Genomic DNA, 17,104 nt, shown 5'->3' with positions numbered 1-17,104 from the left:
ACTGTAATAAAATATTACGTTATTAACAAGTAACATAAAATAATTGAATTTCAATGGCCATCTGTTATTGGATGACTTTTTTCAACTTCATTTTGGCCCTTTTGAATCCCCCTACTATTTAAAGCAACAGTCCTCCTACTAGCCTGGGAGGGTGTTTCACAAAGATCCAAAGTCTAACTTAACTCTAAGTTGGATTTAAAAATAGTAGAGAGCCATTTGTAGTCTTATAATATATTCAAAAGTGAAAAATTAAGTATTTTAGACTTTTTATTAATTTAACATCAAGAACATGAAATCTCCTTGATAATAGAAATTATGAACAATTTGAATCAACATGTTACTTATGCTTTTAAAAAAAAATTTACAAAATATTTCATAAATGCTAACGGCTTTCCATAATTGTTAAGTCCAACTTAGAGATAAGTTCAACTTAGGATCTTTGTGAAACACCCCCAGGTTTGCATTGGTTAATCTTAGATGGCTTAAAAGGAAGTCCCTTACCTTTGATGGAGCTGGTGAAAAATGCATTGAAGTCATCCAACCTGAGAGCAAACCTATGCTTCCTACCAGACCTGCCCATGGTAGGATCAACCTTGACCTTCCTCCGATGATTACTGGAGGGGTGCAGCGATGCCCCCCTCAGGTCCACCATGGTCTTCAGGACATGCTGGATGATGAGATGGAGGGACGGGGAGCTCTCAAGCTGGAGGGAGTGCACTGAGCACTCCACGTCCACCAGGAGCTGGGATAGGTCCATCTGGAGAGTTGAGAAGAAAAAGTCTTGAAAGATAAAACGTATGTTTAATGTATTGTATGTGCATATATAAAGCACCATTACCATATTAATAATGAACCTGTTAATATACAGCAGGCTTGTGGATGCACCATGTGAGAGAGAGAGGGAGGATTGAGGAGTCCTGAAAAGGACTCTCTGTAATCTTTCTTGAGGACTACACACCCTCAAGAAAGATTACAGAGAGTCCTTTTCAGGACTCCTCAATCCTCCCTCTCTCTCACACGGTGCATTTGCAAGCCTACTGTATATCTACATCACCATGCAAGCAGATACTTACAAGCAGCATCGAACCTGTTAATGCAGGACAGAATACTGACAACATGGAGCATCATATCAGAACCTAATAGGGACAAGACCTGTACTTTGCATTGGGGTACATTTGCTAATAAAAAGTAATTACTACTATACATACATCAATACAATCAATCAAGTGACGCTTCAAGAATTGATAAATATGTTACACACTTATCCGTCTTGTAATTATGGGAGCAAGGAGACTGTAGAAACAAATATCTATAAAACTCTGTATAAAAATGAAACTAGATTGAACTTCTACTGCGCGCAGTCGAAAATGATGCCTCCGTTATAGAGCAATTTTACAAACCAAAACAGAAGAAATTTTTCAAATTCAAGTTCAATTGTAATCCATTAACAGGTTCTCAGAATATCGTGATTACAAGCAATTTCTCCTATACATATTTGACCCTTTGATCTTTGACCTCATGACCCTAAAATCTACTCAGTTCATTGGCTCTGCAAGATGTCCTGAGTTGAATAGTAATCCATCTGTCAGTTCTAATGAGAATGCGTTCACAAGCTATTTTTGCAAACATAATGAGCCCATGACCTTTGACATTATGAACTAAGAATCTACTCAGTCTATTGGCTCTGCAAGATACATAAATGATCTAAGTTTGGCAGAAATCCATCAATCTGTTCTAATGATAATGCGATCACAAGCTATTTTTGCATACATAATGAGCCGCATGACCTTTGACCTTGACCTCGTGACCCCAAAATCTAATCAGTTCATTGGCTATGCAAGTAACATACATGACCTAGGTTTGGCAGGAATCCATCAATCGGTTCTTGAGATAACGCGATCATGAGCTGTGTTTGCATACATAATGAGCCCTGTGACCTTTGACCTTTGATCTCGTTACCCCAAAATCTAATCAGTTCATTGGCTCTGCAAGATACATACATGACCAAAGTTTGGCAGGAATCCATCAATCAGTTCTTCAGATAACGCGATCACGAGAACGGAACCTACGTACGGACGGACAACCAGAAAACATAATGCCACCGGCTACTTCGTAAAGGAGGCATAAAAAAGCAACTGTAAAAACCAAGATAGATGAGGATGTAAAAAAAATACCTTAGCATCAAGGGCTTCTATTGCACACACAGTTCCCCAGACATGTCTTGTTGGAAGCATTGCTCCAGAGGGGGTGCGCACTGACTCACCCACCAGCAGATACAGCTGTTCACTATGCATACTCCCTCTGGAAAATATGAAAGAAACGACATGAAACAAACATAAATACAATGTGGAAACCCAGAAAGTGGCATTCTGGAAGAAGGGGGTGACAGTATGGAGGCCTTTGGAGACCCTTTAAAAAAATCATGTTGGCAAACTGGAAGATACCAAGACCAACCTTTTGTGTTGCTTGTTGATAAAATGTTGCTTTTCTGCCTGAGAACTTGTCAGTGATTTTGGAACAACACCCCTTTTAAAAAATGATCTGGAAATGCATCTGAACCTCATTTAAATAGTAACTCTTGTATGGAATATACTCAAACTATCTTTGAATTTCTTTAGCATTATACAGAAAGGCTTCAATCAACATAGTGGGTGATGATGTTACAATCAGATGTATTTTCCTATTCTTCAATTCAATTCCATTCAATTCAATAGCAGTTAAATACTGTTTTCAGCAAAGGACACAGGATTTATCCTGCGGGTTGACCCTTGTAGATCATCAAGAGTCCATGCACTGTACTATGGCATCTGGGCATTTGGGCGTGCGCCTGTAATCCAGCTAACATTGGAAATTACAAACTGATTCAGCTGGGACGCAGGTTCAAAACTGAGTCACGTCTTTCGGATGGTGACGTCTGATTGATTCACGACTGTAAAAACCCAATACACACACACGTACATACACCGTTATCACAGTCATACATGTACCTTATGTAAGCGAATGGCTTCTGGACCGACTTGCCGGCATCCGATGTAACGCTCCAGCTTCCATGGAGCGTGGCTAATCTCACGGCACACTGAGGCACCTCTTGACAGCTGACCTGACACGAGAGGTCAGACAGGTTCAGGTCAAGGTCAACAGGCAGGCAGAAGTGTTGCCATGACTCCCAATCAGATCTTGAACAAATAAGCATAAAATAAAAGTGAATGGTTGTCTTTCACAACCAACATTGAACATAGGAAACTTAAAGCCCCAGTGTACTACTTGTAGCTATTTGCTCCCTCTATATAGAAAACAATGCCTAAGCCGTGCCCGTTGGTCCCCCATGATCCTCTTTTTGTTATGTTAATTGAGAGCCGAGTTGATGAGATAGCCACCTGTCAGTGACCTTGCTGGGTGGTCTAATCCCCCTGGCCAAACTAGTACAGACAAGCTTTAAAGAACAAACAAAAGTATAATGGGTTGACCTACTACTGCACACTGAAGGCTATTTCTTCGTACTACAGAAAATATTTTCCATGAAACGTCTTTAAAAGTTGGTGACATACAAACAAAATACCCATGAATGAAGTCCACTAACTTTAAAGAAGTGAACTCTGCAGCATTTAGCGAGGACCATCAAAACAATGCAACCATTCAAATTTTGTACAAGCTAAACAGCATGCTCTAAAAACTGTCAAAGATTACTACATGTTTGAATGTAACATTTGACATGGAAGATGTCAAGATGAAGTATTCATGAATTTGGTATAAAAATTGACACCTCAATAATAGCAAAAACTGCAGCCTCTAAACAACTTGTGAGTTTCAGTAAGGTTTTAAAATCAAACCTTATATGCTGTCCTTTTCATATTCTCTGGATACTTTAACAGTTTTAGAAGAGGCCATTCAATTATCATGCACCCTGAAATGCTGAACTAGTTGATCTTGAATTCATACCTTGACAGACTGCTATTTAGTTGTTGTGGGGAAGACAGCAACGGAGTCGGTGACAGTTTCCTAGGTGGTGGCGGTGACGATGACCTCGACGACGGGGGTGATGATGATCTTGATGAAGATGACGACCCAGTTGACCCTGTGGATGTGGAGCGCGGCTTGCGCAATGCGATGGTTTCCATGATCCAGCCGGCCCAGAATAAGATCTCGTCTTCATCGTACAAGGAATGTCCGCGCTGTAACTCAACACCAACCTGTACGCATCTCTCATTGACCTGCAAAAAGCATCATTCGTGTTTTACAATCAAATATATTTCATGGCTAGAATAGAATCTCTTTCTTTGTTGTACAAGGAATGACCACACTGCAACTCAACACCAACTTGTATGCATCTCTTAATTACCTGCATTTAAGCACTATCCATGTGTTACAATTAAATGTGTAAAGGATAGAGGAACATTACATTGTACATGATAAAATACCTTCTAGGTTCATGATCAGCATTCAGAGTAAAAAAGAAATTATAACAGTAATAAAGATGAAGTAATTCATCTCTTTCTGAACAAAAGTTCTTTCTACAAAGTCAAAACAATCTTTCAAGTCTTCAAGTTAGATGCTTTATTTCTTTAATAAATCATACATACATCTAGAATTTCTGCCAAGAGGAGAAACTTTAGGATGATGGTAACATTTCTATATCAGGAACAAAGTTATTACCATTCTTTAACTGTCCACACACACATAGTTCATTACTCAAGTTTCAAGGGGTTATATTATCTTTGGTATTCAATGATACTCACCAGTAGGTATGTTTTTAGGCTTGTTACTCTCAGCAGTTTGGTGGAATTGGCATTCATTATATCCACATCTGTAATTAAATAAAGCAAAATCCTATCAATATGAAATCATTACACATTACATACAAAAGTTGGCAATGAAAAACAAGAATTTTTTCAATTGAAAAGCAACTCAAAATATACTATACTACACTGGAAGATGAGTAATAATTAATGGCTAGTTATTAATTCAATTATTTATCTACAGTGTATCGTTATAATTTTTGATTTTTTTTTTCTATTTTAAAAACCGTTGTTGGTATTCTTGATGCAATCATAGAGTTTCAAAATATACATATTAATGTTTTGAATGTTTGGCTTCCTGGGAGTAATTTCAATTTAAAAAAAAAAAATAAATCTTAATTTACTGGGTGCCAGCCAAAATTTTCCTTCCAAATGAACATTAACCCTTACTGTACTGGGCTATTTTGAGCACCTCCTGACTGGGGGGGGGGCCTGGGAGGCCCCCCCCCTATGATCTCGGTCATCGGATGTCCGATGAACACGAAAATTTGCATGTTTGTAGATATTTACGTAACGAACAAGATGGTGTAATTAGTTTTTTGCGAATATGCAAATTTTTGTCGTTATAGCCTAATTAATTATGCAAAATGCTAATTTTATGCATTTTACAGAAAACGTGTCAAACTTCACTTTTTGAACGTTGAAACTCATTATTCATATGAAACTTCTTTTCTAACACAAAATATTTATTTGGATGTAATTAATAATGATAATTTATGCAAATTTGATGCGATTTTCAAATATTTATTTTCTTATGTATTTTATTGTTTTTTTATTTCTTATTATATCTATTGTTTTTATTTCTTATGTATTCTTTTGTTCTGGAATACATCAAGTTACTTTGAGAAACATATAAAAGCAATTCGATATCAATTCATATCACCCACTTAGGAAGGAATACATCTAAACCTGTATTCACATTTCTACTTGTACATGAATATATGCAATTATAGCATATTTTTGATGACATGCGCATACTAATTGTTATGTAACACCTCACAGGTATATCCGATTGCGACGAAAATGGTATCAAAACGTGCGTAAGACTTGAGGGAAAAAAGTCATGAAACGACAATTCAAAATTTCAAGCGGTTGCGGCGCAATCTCCGAAAATGTCGAGGGGGGGGCCTCCCAGGCCCCCCCCCAGTACAGTAAGGGTTAATGGTCTATCAAAAAAACATTTAATTAAAATTCAGCTCTACCCCTGTCTCTCTGATAAAAACATAAATATTTGTAACAGAGTGTTTCAAATGGACAAAACATCTTGTGAAAAAAGTGTACCTATATGTCTTTGGCAAGGCATTCATCTATATTTGCCTTTCCATACCCAGGAGAGGAATGGGGACCTGATAGGATGACGAATGCCTTTGTGTTAGTAATTGCCTTATGCACTCACGGTGACCATATGGTTGGACTACTCCCCAGGGTGTGGTGATGGTGCACATTGTGCATGAATGAATCCGACAACCGGGGTAATAATATCTGTAAAGCGTTTAGAAACAGTATTTCATATTAAGTGCCATATAAATTCAGATTATTATAATTATTATAATTATTAACATATACTTACGTGAGCAAGTGAGATGACAGGTGATAGGGGGTAGTACCAGATCACCGTTCTGTGAACATACGATACCATCTCGACTGGCTAGCTGACTAGTCAAGATTACACTCTTGGTGTTGAACTGCAAAGACCTGATCATTACAAAGATAAACATCTATTAATGGAAAGCTACATGCATCATGTAATAGACCATTTTTGTAATGTAATCAAATTCAATGCATAAATATTTGTTAAGTGCCACGTTACAAATTGTTTCATTCACCTGTTACGATTTATTGTCTTTCAATAGTCAGAATGCGAATTGCATACATTAATTGTTGCTAGGTAGGATAAACATTATGGCTTGTCCTACCTAACAACTCGTAATGTATGCAATTCACATTCTGACTATTGAAAGACAATTACTGGTAATCGTAACAGGTGAGTGAAACAATATGTTACAAGGCACTTAACAAAGATTTGTGCATTAAATTTGATGACATTACTGACTATGTTGGAATAATTTAGGAACCAAACAATTTTAATATTGTCATTAAACAAACAAGGACACAAATTTTCCTAAAGAAATATGCCATTATTCAAACAGTTTGAAATAAATCTGGTATGAGCAGTATCAAGATGATAATAACTTAACGCTGACATTTCAATAACTGCATATCAAAGAATGAGATATAAGTCTATTTTGTACACAAAGCACTACATAATATTAAAGCACGTTGAATATAATACAATAACAGTGCTATTACCCTAATGACCTTCTCTTAGAACAATGAAAAGGTGAGTGACAAAAATAGAAGAAATGTACAAGTATATGTACTGACCTTTGACCCCCTTGTAGCACTATCTGCCAAGAGGCTTCCTTGATGTCTAAACAAGCTTCCTGAAGAGAGAGAAAGAGAGAGAAAGAGAGAAAAAGAGAAAGAGAGAGAGAGAGAGAGAGAGAGAGAGAGAGAGAAGGGTGGAGGTATTAAAAGGAGGTATTAAAATCAGTGATCACAAAAACACATAAATTATGTAAGATAGTTTTCCACTATGATATCCTTGGCAGTAGCAACATTCAAAGTAGACTGATATAGCCTTCTGGCATGGAGAATTATTTAATAAATCTGACATTTGTCATCCTTTTCCTTACATAAACAGTGACCCTGCATGCACAACAGGGGGAATAACTAACAATTTTTGGCATATAATGGCCAACAAATTTGTCCCCAGTTTTTCTTTATCTACATCCAGCGGCTTGATACATAAATTAGACATGTGAGAGTATATAGATCTACATGTAATTGTTATATACTATACAAAAATAAACAAGGCATCACATCCCCATATACAGTATTAAAAGAGAGAAGACAATGTACATGTATTTCATCTAAATGTAAAATGTAAATTAACAGTGAAGGAAGACACAAATCTGTTCACTCACCTCTGGAAACTTTCTGGTAATGATTTTGAGCTTCTGAGTGAGTGGATTTTCTGGCATGATTGTGCTGGGTGCATCAACAAATTCCTCTTGGACTGCAAAAAAAAAAAAAAAACCCAACATTATACTGATCTTTCACATATAGTGGTGGAGACAGAATTTGCAGAACATGTACATCTATATAAGAAACAATTAAACAACATAAATGAGACACTATGCTCAAAACTTTGCTAGAAAGATTTTGATATCATGGGTTTCTGAACTTGACTATGAAAGAACATATTATCCACCCGAAGAAGTCTTGAATAAGCAATGGAGTTTCTGCGATACAGAGTTTGTCAACATGTTATGGGCAATGTTGGAGGTAAAGTGGTCATCACTCTAAAAGTAACTGATCATGTAGCAAATGCATTGCCTCCCTGATTGGCAAGAATAAAACACTCAAAGAATTACTGAAACAATCAATGCTCACTCTTTAAAAAAAAAGGTTTGCAAAGAATTATTTTGTGCAATGTTCGTGGTAACAGGTTATTTTGCTTCTGTAGCAGATACATATGGGTGAAACAAACTCCTGATATGAACAGTGAAATCTCTTCAAATAACAAATGAAAAACAAATGGTTTACTGGTAAGCAATGTTGATGGTAAAAAGGAACAACTTTGTCTTGACCTTTACATGCCTGAAAGGCTTGGCTCATTCTTATTTGGTTGCACTGCTTACCCAATGCTTTATACCTAACAGAAACCTAAGGTCTTCCCAAAAGTCCCTCTTTACTATCCCTTCGAATCAATACACACAACACTCTTTTCAGGTTGCATCAGCAGGTCTTTGGAACAAATTACCAGAATATATAAAAATTGTGATAATGTTGAAAACATCAAACCATGTCTTAAAACTGTTACAATTTGTTGATAACTGATGACTAGTTGAAGTAGGCTGAGCATACCTCACTCTACTTTATTCTTTTCTTCTCTGTATTATAGTGCATAGTGACAAATTTGTGATATATGCTATATAAATATATAATTATTATATATTATTATTATCATCGTAATTATCATTATAATTGTTATTATTATGTTTATCATTATTATCATTACTATTATCATTATCATTATCATTATCATTATCATTATTAATATTATTATTATTGTTATCGTTATTATTATTGTTATCATTATCATTATTATTATGATTATCATTATCATTATTATTATGATTATTATCATAATTATTAGGTGATGTGATTTACCTGGAATCACAACAGGTGCAGCTTTAGACACTCTAGTCAGTGCAGTAGGCAAGAAACCTTCAGAGATGAAGAGAAATCAAGTGTTAACAAAGAAGAAAAGGTAATTCTCTGACTGCTAAAATCATGTGTAGTTTTAATACACAGCAGTCAAAATGTTAAATGAGAAGTCCACTCTGATATCAATTGGGTTTTAATAGAAGCAGAAATACGAATGAAACAAATTAGTGATAGTTGAGCAATATCCGATAAAAAATAGGAACATTTTTGAAGTTGTAATCAGTGAAACACAAATTGGCAACACTGTGATATATCTTAGGATCACCTCTCCAATATTCTCTATACAGATAATTTCATTAAAATTGCCAATTTGAGCGCACAATCAAAAAATCATAATTTTTAATCGCTTTTTGCTCATACTTTCACTGACCTGTTTCACTCATTTCTCTGCTGCTGGTAAAACCAAATTAATATCGGAGTGAACTTCCCCTTTAAATGATTAGTATGAGAATCTAAAGAGTTCTCTCAAAGTTAAAGTCATACACTCAGATATATTAGAAAGTTTGTCACACACTGATGGGAATTCGCAAAAACAACTTCAGTAAAGCGCACTATGATGATCACATTTTCTCTTTCAACTTGATTCTCTTTTGCTCCATTCCAAAATAAACTCTCATAATAGATACAAAGAGACAATAAAAACATTTTTTTTTACTGCAACATAGAAGATGTGTTTTGAGTTTAATATTACTTGGTTAATCAATATTGTACTCCTACGTTTACTCTGGTTCCCGTTTCTAAAATATAAAATATGGATTGGGAGCTAACATGGCTCATAGCCAAACATCAAATATTAACCCCCCATACTTTTGACAATAATTCCTCAGATGAAAACACTATCAGAAAATGATTAAAAGGGATCTGCCAACTGGGTATCTGATGTTTTAATGATCAAGTTTTTTAAAACTGAAAAACATTGGTTTTCTGACTCAGAACCATTTAACACTCATCTATATATGCCTTTTAATTTGAAAGGCATTTTGACACGTGCAACTTTGACCACTACTATGATTGCAATGATAATAAAATTACTAGATATTCACTTTCATACAGACACAGCACACAGTAAAATCATGTTAGCCGGGGAACTGTTTGAATTTTGAGTGTGATACTTACCATCATAGATTGTGATATTTGGACTACCAACTTCAATGAACAGTGTCTGAACAAGAAAAAAGATGAAAATAAGTAAAATCAAGCATACAAATTGTACTATTCTGCAGATTAGTTTTACTAGAGAGTCTCTACAGAGATAAAATTTACTCCTCCACAAAAGAAAAATAATACACATCCAAATAGTTTGATAAAAATATTGAAATCAGGGCTAGTACCTGATTATCAATTAATGACTGAATCAAATTACGTTACATAGGACTTTAATATGCAATTATTACTAGAATAATGTTATATAAAATTAAGCTCATCATCATCGATATCATCACCCAATTATTTATTATTACCAATAGTAATTTCAGATTTGGATATCTATACTACAGTTGACAGTCACATGTACGATCAAATACTCTATTTGACATCAGAAAGGTAATTCTTTATGACTTTATCATATGGTAATTAATCAATTCTAATGTTATGTTCAATCTTTATGAAATATTGTACTCATGACCTTACTTTAATTTATTTCACAATGTAATACATGTAATGCGATTGTAGAACATTGTTTTTCATATTTTAAGACTCAACAGTTTCTTTGACTTTGTGTACACTTTTTCTACCATTGTTATCCATCTGTTTGTATTTTTTATTTTTGTTTGAAATCCAACCGTAAGTTTTGGTTGCAATACAGAAATAATAATAATAACATTCTGTGGGTATTCTCGCAGGATTCTGTAATCAGTTTGAAAGAAATGTGTTTTACTACTTACTGTCAGGACTCTTGCTACCAGATCAATCTGGGTTGAGACCTTGATGCTCACAGAAGCCTGAGCAACATGTGATTGATCTCCAGCATTCTAAACAAAGAATTAAAAGAAAAAGAAAAATAACGGTTCTGGATTTCGGACTTTCTTTCAGGCATATATGACTCGCAGTTCCAACAAAGAAAGTAGTTGGGATGTATTTGACACTGAAAGGCTACACATCAATGAAATTGTATTGTATAGCATGTCGCACACATAGGTTTGGTCTACAACTGGTTCGTCTACTACCCAATTAGTCTGTTCCCATATGGTCTACACCAAGCTCGTCTATTATCCACAAGGTCTAATAATCATTTGGTCTACTGACCATTTAGGCTAATAGTCATTTGGTCTAATCTCCAATAAGTCTACTTCCTATTTGGTATATTGCTCATTTAATCTAATTTCCAGTCGATCTGATTCCCAGTTTGTCTAATGCCCATTTTGTCTACTATCCAGTGTATCCACATGGTCTAATAATAATTTAGTCTTATATAATAATAATCATCAAATGATTCTTAGACCTTTCTGTCATGGGCCATATAATTCTTTCCTGTGACACTTAGTTACAACAAACCCCCAAAATAGACTTACAAAATAGATTCATATGACCTTGGTTAGGACTTGGAGCTGTACTTTATGCCCCTTTGTTGCATAATCTATAACTACATTGTGGCAAGCATACACGATTAGCACCCTAAGCAAATAACTGTAAACCCTTACAAGCAGTAAAAAATTCACCAACTTTGACATACACATAGTTTCACAGATTATTCACTAGTTTGGAACTTATATGTTTATGAACTGAGAAAAAGATGCATACCCTAATACGTATTTGTGAATAATATACTTACTGGCTTTGCGCTGCGTAGCATCCGTAGGGAGAGTTGTTTAGATGAGAAGTGTGCCGAAACAAGTCTGGAAAAAAAGAATATTAATAAAGGAGTTATGTATTACTACATGTATGTCAGGCATTTGATGACAATTACAAAGCAGGCAAATATGTCATCAAACCTACGACATATTCACATTTAGATGTAGCTCATTGTATCATAAGACCTTGAGGAGTTTGATAATAACTAAATTTTACAAATAAAGATTTGAGAATTCACATAAATATTTAGGAATTTACTACAGTTCCACAGCGCTCTGTAGGCGGGCCGATCCTGTTCTCACTTTTTCAATTGGTCTGCAAAGTATTCTTCAACACCACTCTTTTCGATATCAGATTTTTACAGATGATATTCAAATACTCACTTCATTCAAACCTAATCAAAGCTTTGCAGCCAGCCCTATCCATAATCTTGAGGCTCATGTACAGGATGTTTATAATTGGTTTAACTCACATTCAGTGAAACTAAATTTTACAAAATGTGAATTTGTATTTTACGGTTCCAAGACACAAGTCATGGGCAGCCTTTTTATCATTTTGTATAGCAAAACTCAAGTTTCAATTGAATAAGGTTTCTTTTACTTTTACTGCCCTTGCTGGCCCTAATATTAGCGCTTAGAGACTTCGGCGGTAAACGCTTTATAAGTAACGTTTTTATTATTATTACTATATTGCTGTACAGTGTATCTCATGTATTTCGTAACCTCAGAGTGTCTTTTTACTCAAAAATGACAATGTCTCCACAAATGCAACACGTTTATCCATGGATTCATCAACAGAAAGAGGGAGAGAGACAGAAAGGAACTGATTAACGGAGACAGACATACAAAGATAGACACAAATCAAACGAGAGAGAGAGAGAGATAGAAGGAGAGAGAGAGAGAGAGAGATAGAGGGAGAGAGAGAGAGAGAGAGAGAGAGAGAGAGAGAGCGAGACAACAAACAAGAAAAGGTGACAGAACAGCAAACTGTACCTACTTTTTATTACTATTTGAAACTGACCTTTCATTTGCTGCCTGTCCTATTAGTGATGTATCATTGACTGTAACATGTAGGAGCGAGTCTGTGCCCATAGCTCCCAATAACATCACGTTGACAGCTTCTATATGAAAGGATGTTAACTGAAGGGGAGAATGAGATCATAATAATAATTATGTGAGTCAGGAAAAATGAGAAATTGGTATCAAAACCTAATTCGTTTAATGATTGAAAGCAAAATAAGCATCTTGGTTACAAACATTGAATATGTGTGCATCAATCAAATAATTAGCAGTATTAAAATCATAAAGATCATTAGTAATTGGTGATCTGCAGCAGATCTGATGACAGATACATGTAGCAGGCAACAGCAAATAACACTTGTTATTAGAAAACAATATATATTAATGATATAATAATAATAATAATAACATTAATAACATCATTAGGAGTATAAATAATTGCAATAATAATAATAATAATAATAATAATAATTGCAATACTAAAACGTACCTGGGCTCCATATTGCAGCAATGAAGGGAGGCTACTTGAGATGAATTTGGATATTCCTAGAATGAAATTAAAAAACAAATTAAAGACATTTAGTGGTATCTCCATTTTTCAGTTTTCTATCAACTGCAGTTTTATGTTATTCTGTGTTTTCGCCAGACTCCTTATCCCTTAGACCATAGAAAGCCAGGTAAAGTTTTTTTTGAGGTTTGCTCTGTACATTCTAGCTTTAGACAAGTTGATTTTAGGTGATTGTTACACTAGGAAGTTTTAGCATGGTATGCCTTCGAAAAATAAGAAATCTGTACCCTTAACAGGCATTCGCACATGCAGCGGCAGTGTAACTGGTAATACGCGGTAAATCTGTACAAAGACGCAAAAACAAATTCGCTGCTCAATCATGCAGCCCTTCAATGCACGAAATATGTGAACTCTCACATCGCGGCATATGATAAAACAAGCTTAATTTGGCTTAAGCAACACCCCCAATTTTTTTTTTGAAAAAACAGAATATTCCGGATTTTGGGGTCCTAAAAATCCAGAAAAACAGAATATTCTGGATTATTCGGAAGGGTTGGCAGGTATACTACCCTAACATATATGACCATGGGAATGCTGCAGCGGCCCTATAATTTCTATTTGCCCTAGACATTTTATGTGATTGAGGCATTATTCACCTGATCTAGGCTGGGTTGGGCCAGGGTGGGACGGTGGCCTCATGGGAGGTAGATCATCCTCCTCTTGACTCAGCTCGGCTCTCACTCTCACATCCCCTATGTGCAAAGCCATAGGGTGTCTGGAATTACATTTTTAAAAAAATTAAAAAACATAAGCAGAAAAACATAGATATTTAAAATTCTATTTGTCAATTTGAGGCTTAATTCATATAATTTTTTTTAATTACCATTTTCTTTACAATACATGACTTAACCACCCCCCCCCCTCACATTTTTCATGTGTGATTTTGATCTTTTTGACATACATGTATGTTACAGGGAACGTTCATGCACACTTTAAAGACAATCTACCATTTTTCTTTTAATTTCAGTTTTTATTTGATTCCATTTTAAGGAACACAAAGAAGTATAACAACAAAGAATACAAGAAAACAAAGTAAAATAACTTTATACAATAACCAAAGAAAATAAACCCAGTGCACCATTTCCACTCCTTCTGTATTCAATTCTGTTAAGCTCATAGAGACATGCAATTATGCACTACACAAATACTTTTAGTTTTAATGATTATAAATGCCTGCAGATCACCCAAAGAAAACAAGTGTCAGTATAATGCTCTCCTCATTGGCTAAATAAAAAACACATGAATAATGCAATACTACATAGATACTTCCATTTAATTTTGATCCTAATGATAAACATTTCATAAAATATACAAGACATTCATTTTACTATTAAAAACAAACAATCATTTCAAGAAAAAGGAAAAAGTGTCAAGAATTCAAAAGAGGCAAACAAACCATTAACACATGGCACAAGGATAAGAGAATGCAATAAATTTAGATGTCAATTTTGAAACTTACAGTTGCTGGGAATTGAATAACCTCCATGATATCCAAATACAGTCAATCTCCTGTGACAGAAAAAAATGGAAATGTTAGGATTTATGAAATACTTTACAGATGTTGAGAGAAAAAGGATGGTAAAAGTAAACTACTTACCTAGCAGTAGTGCAGAAAGTTTACCTGTCTGTGCTAGCCTATTTTCTATCCCTGGGTGCATAAATTGCAAAACATGTACGAGAGATACCCTACAAATTGGCCACTCTTTCTATACAATATGGAGCTAAAAATTTGATTTAAGATTGTCATGATAATTCTAAATGTAAAGAAATGTCAAACATTTTGAAAACCCATCATTTTAACTTTTTCTCTTAGAAATTCTTTAAACTAGTAAGCAGGGTTTGGAGAGGAGGATCGAGGGGTACAATTTCAGTGAGCTAGGTTTTATTAACCTTTATCAAAATATGTTTTAGGAGTTTGGTGTGCTCGGTGACCATTTTTTTTCCTTCTTTAAATCTTTCAAATTGGTTTAAATTCTCAATGGATTCTTCTATATATACCCAGGCGTTGTATATCCAGTTGATTAAAAACAGCAATTTGAAGAAGTTTACAAGAATATTTTCAAAAGGACAGATGTTCATAATGGTAGTGCTCTTTGATGAATACTTTTCATTAAATCAGAAGGCAAAAGAGAAGGCTTTATCTATATGTTAAGTATTCTGGATCCCCCATGCCCTTCATTTATACTATGTTCTCTTTGTCTAGTGTCTACTTACAATGCTGCTCTTTGGAAGCTGGATAGCGATACTCTTCAGTGAGAAGAAACCAAAGTACTCAATGGAAATACTCTTCTTCAAAACCTTGCTCAGAACTTTAGACACTAAGATGGCACTGAATCTGAAAGATAGAAAAAAAGGAGGAAATAACAGGACTTACAGGAGCAACGATACATTCAGTTGATTTTTAGAAGCAAAAATATAGTCTCTTTCAAATTTGTAGCTACTAGGTAGGGAAGCATGGCCCTCGCGTACACAGATAACGCGTGGCGCGCGCGCCACGCGTTCCTGATGGGCCCGACCTAGCGCCACGCGTTCTTAAAAAAAAAAAAAAAAAAAAAAAAAAAAAAAAAATCAATTTTTTTTTGTTTTTTTTTTTTTTGTTTTGTTTTGTTGAAAAATCAGAAAATTCCGGATTTTCTGGTCCTAGAAATCCCCCCAAAACAGAATATTCTGAATTATTCGTAAGGGTTGGCATTAAGGTATTAAAAATTCATCAAATTACTTGTAATACTTGTAAAAAATAAATTTAAATTAAAAAAAAAAAAAAAAAAAAAAAAAAAATCAAATTTTTACTTTTTTTTTGTTTTTTTTTTGGGGGGGGGGGTCAAATTTTCCCTCGGGTCGCGCCACACGTTTTTAATTTCTTGGCGAGAGGCCTGTAGGGAAGATAGTTAATATTAATGAATATATAAGGAAATAAATTGGAAAATTTCTTACTAAGACCTTGGCTAGGAGCTAGGCCAGAGCCAAATGCAATGTTTCCTCATTTCATATTTCAATTCCAGTAAAAATCAAATTAAGCTAAAAGAAAGGGGGAAAATCATCAGGCATCAACATTGTCAGATTTGTAGTACTGTTCATGCTTCTGATCTTTAATCTATGTTGATTTATTCAATTCAAAATTGTCATGTTGCCAAAGAAAAATAAATATAGAGTCTACAATGAGAGACGAGCTAAGTAATACAAAACTTACAACACAATCTATAACTGATTTAAAAAAAAAAAAAAAATTATCACACTCACAGACAAGAAAAAAATTACATGACGGAATCAATTTATATTTGATTAAAGATGGATTTAAGATAAACTTATCATACAAGTGAATGATCATTATAATCCCACATCTTTCAATGCTGACAAAAACAAACAGACAAAACTCAAATCATGTTCTGAATTAGACTCAAAATATTCAAACACAATTTCCATTCTATTTACATCCCAAAATCGAATATGTGGGACCGTGGTTTCATGGCAAAATTTTATCAAGATAGTTTAATGCGGATATTTCACTTTGTAAAGGCCTGAAAAGCACTTACCTTGACAAAACCACAAACAATAAAGTAATTAAAAACAAATAAAGTAGGAAATATGACAAAGTCATTTTGAAAACGTGTAAAATAACGAAATTTCTGTGCACATCC

The 17,104-nt window shown here is 34.7% G+C and overlaps 1 protein-coding gene across 2 annotated transcripts in view; it reads right to left on the bottom strand.

Moving 5' to 3' along the window:
• Nucleotides 1-17,104, bottom strand: part of LOC757261 (protein KIAA0100) — a 60,537-nt gene extending 43,433 nt beyond the window's left edge. The window contains exons 1-18 of one of the 2 annotated variants that reach the window (XM_030992296.1): nucleotides 17,000-17,104; nucleotides 15,681-15,801; nucleotides 14,926-14,975; nucleotides 14,063-14,181; nucleotides 13,389-13,444; nucleotides 12,900-13,018; nucleotides 11,860-11,923; nucleotides 10,973-11,059; nucleotides 10,206-10,251; nucleotides 9,033-9,089; nucleotides 7,784-7,875; nucleotides 7,182-7,240; nucleotides 6,367-6,491; nucleotides 4,737-4,804; nucleotides 3,940-4,211; nucleotides 2,988-3,176; nucleotides 2,175-2,301; nucleotides 502-757 (exon numbers count right to left, since the gene is read on the bottom strand). In XM_030992296.1, the coding sequence (XP_030848156.1) occupies nucleotides 502-757; nucleotides 2,175-2,301; nucleotides 2,988-3,176; nucleotides 3,940-4,211; nucleotides 4,737-4,804; nucleotides 6,367-6,491; nucleotides 7,182-7,240; nucleotides 7,784-7,875; nucleotides 9,033-9,089; nucleotides 10,206-10,251; nucleotides 10,973-11,059; nucleotides 11,860-11,923; nucleotides 12,900-13,018; nucleotides 13,389-13,444; nucleotides 14,063-14,181; nucleotides 14,926-14,975; nucleotides 15,681-15,801; nucleotides 17,000-17,064 (1,972 nt within the window). In that variant the 5' untranslated portion in view covers nucleotides 17,065-17,104. The remainder of the gene's footprint in view (nucleotides 1-501; nucleotides 758-2,174; nucleotides 2,302-2,987; nucleotides 3,177-3,939; nucleotides 4,212-4,736; nucleotides 4,805-6,366; nucleotides 6,492-7,181; nucleotides 7,241-7,783; nucleotides 7,876-9,032; nucleotides 9,090-10,205; nucleotides 10,252-10,972; nucleotides 11,060-11,859; nucleotides 11,924-12,899; nucleotides 13,019-13,388; nucleotides 13,445-14,062; nucleotides 14,182-14,925; nucleotides 14,976-15,680; nucleotides 15,802-16,999) is intronic. The other variant, XM_030992297.1, reaches the window with a different exon arrangement.

Source organism: Strongylocentrotus purpuratus, unplaced genomic scaffold (genome assembly GCF_000002235.5).
Source record: "Strongylocentrotus purpuratus isolate Spur 01 unplaced genomic scaffold, Spur_5.0 spur5_scaffold_2, whole genome shotgun sequence".
Lineage (NCBI taxonomy): Eukaryota > Metazoa > Echinodermata > Echinoidea > Camarodonta > Strongylocentrotidae > Strongylocentrotus > Strongylocentrotus purpuratus.
Note: the sequence above shows the minus strand (reverse complement) of the source record. Positions and strands in the feature narration are given on the sequence as shown.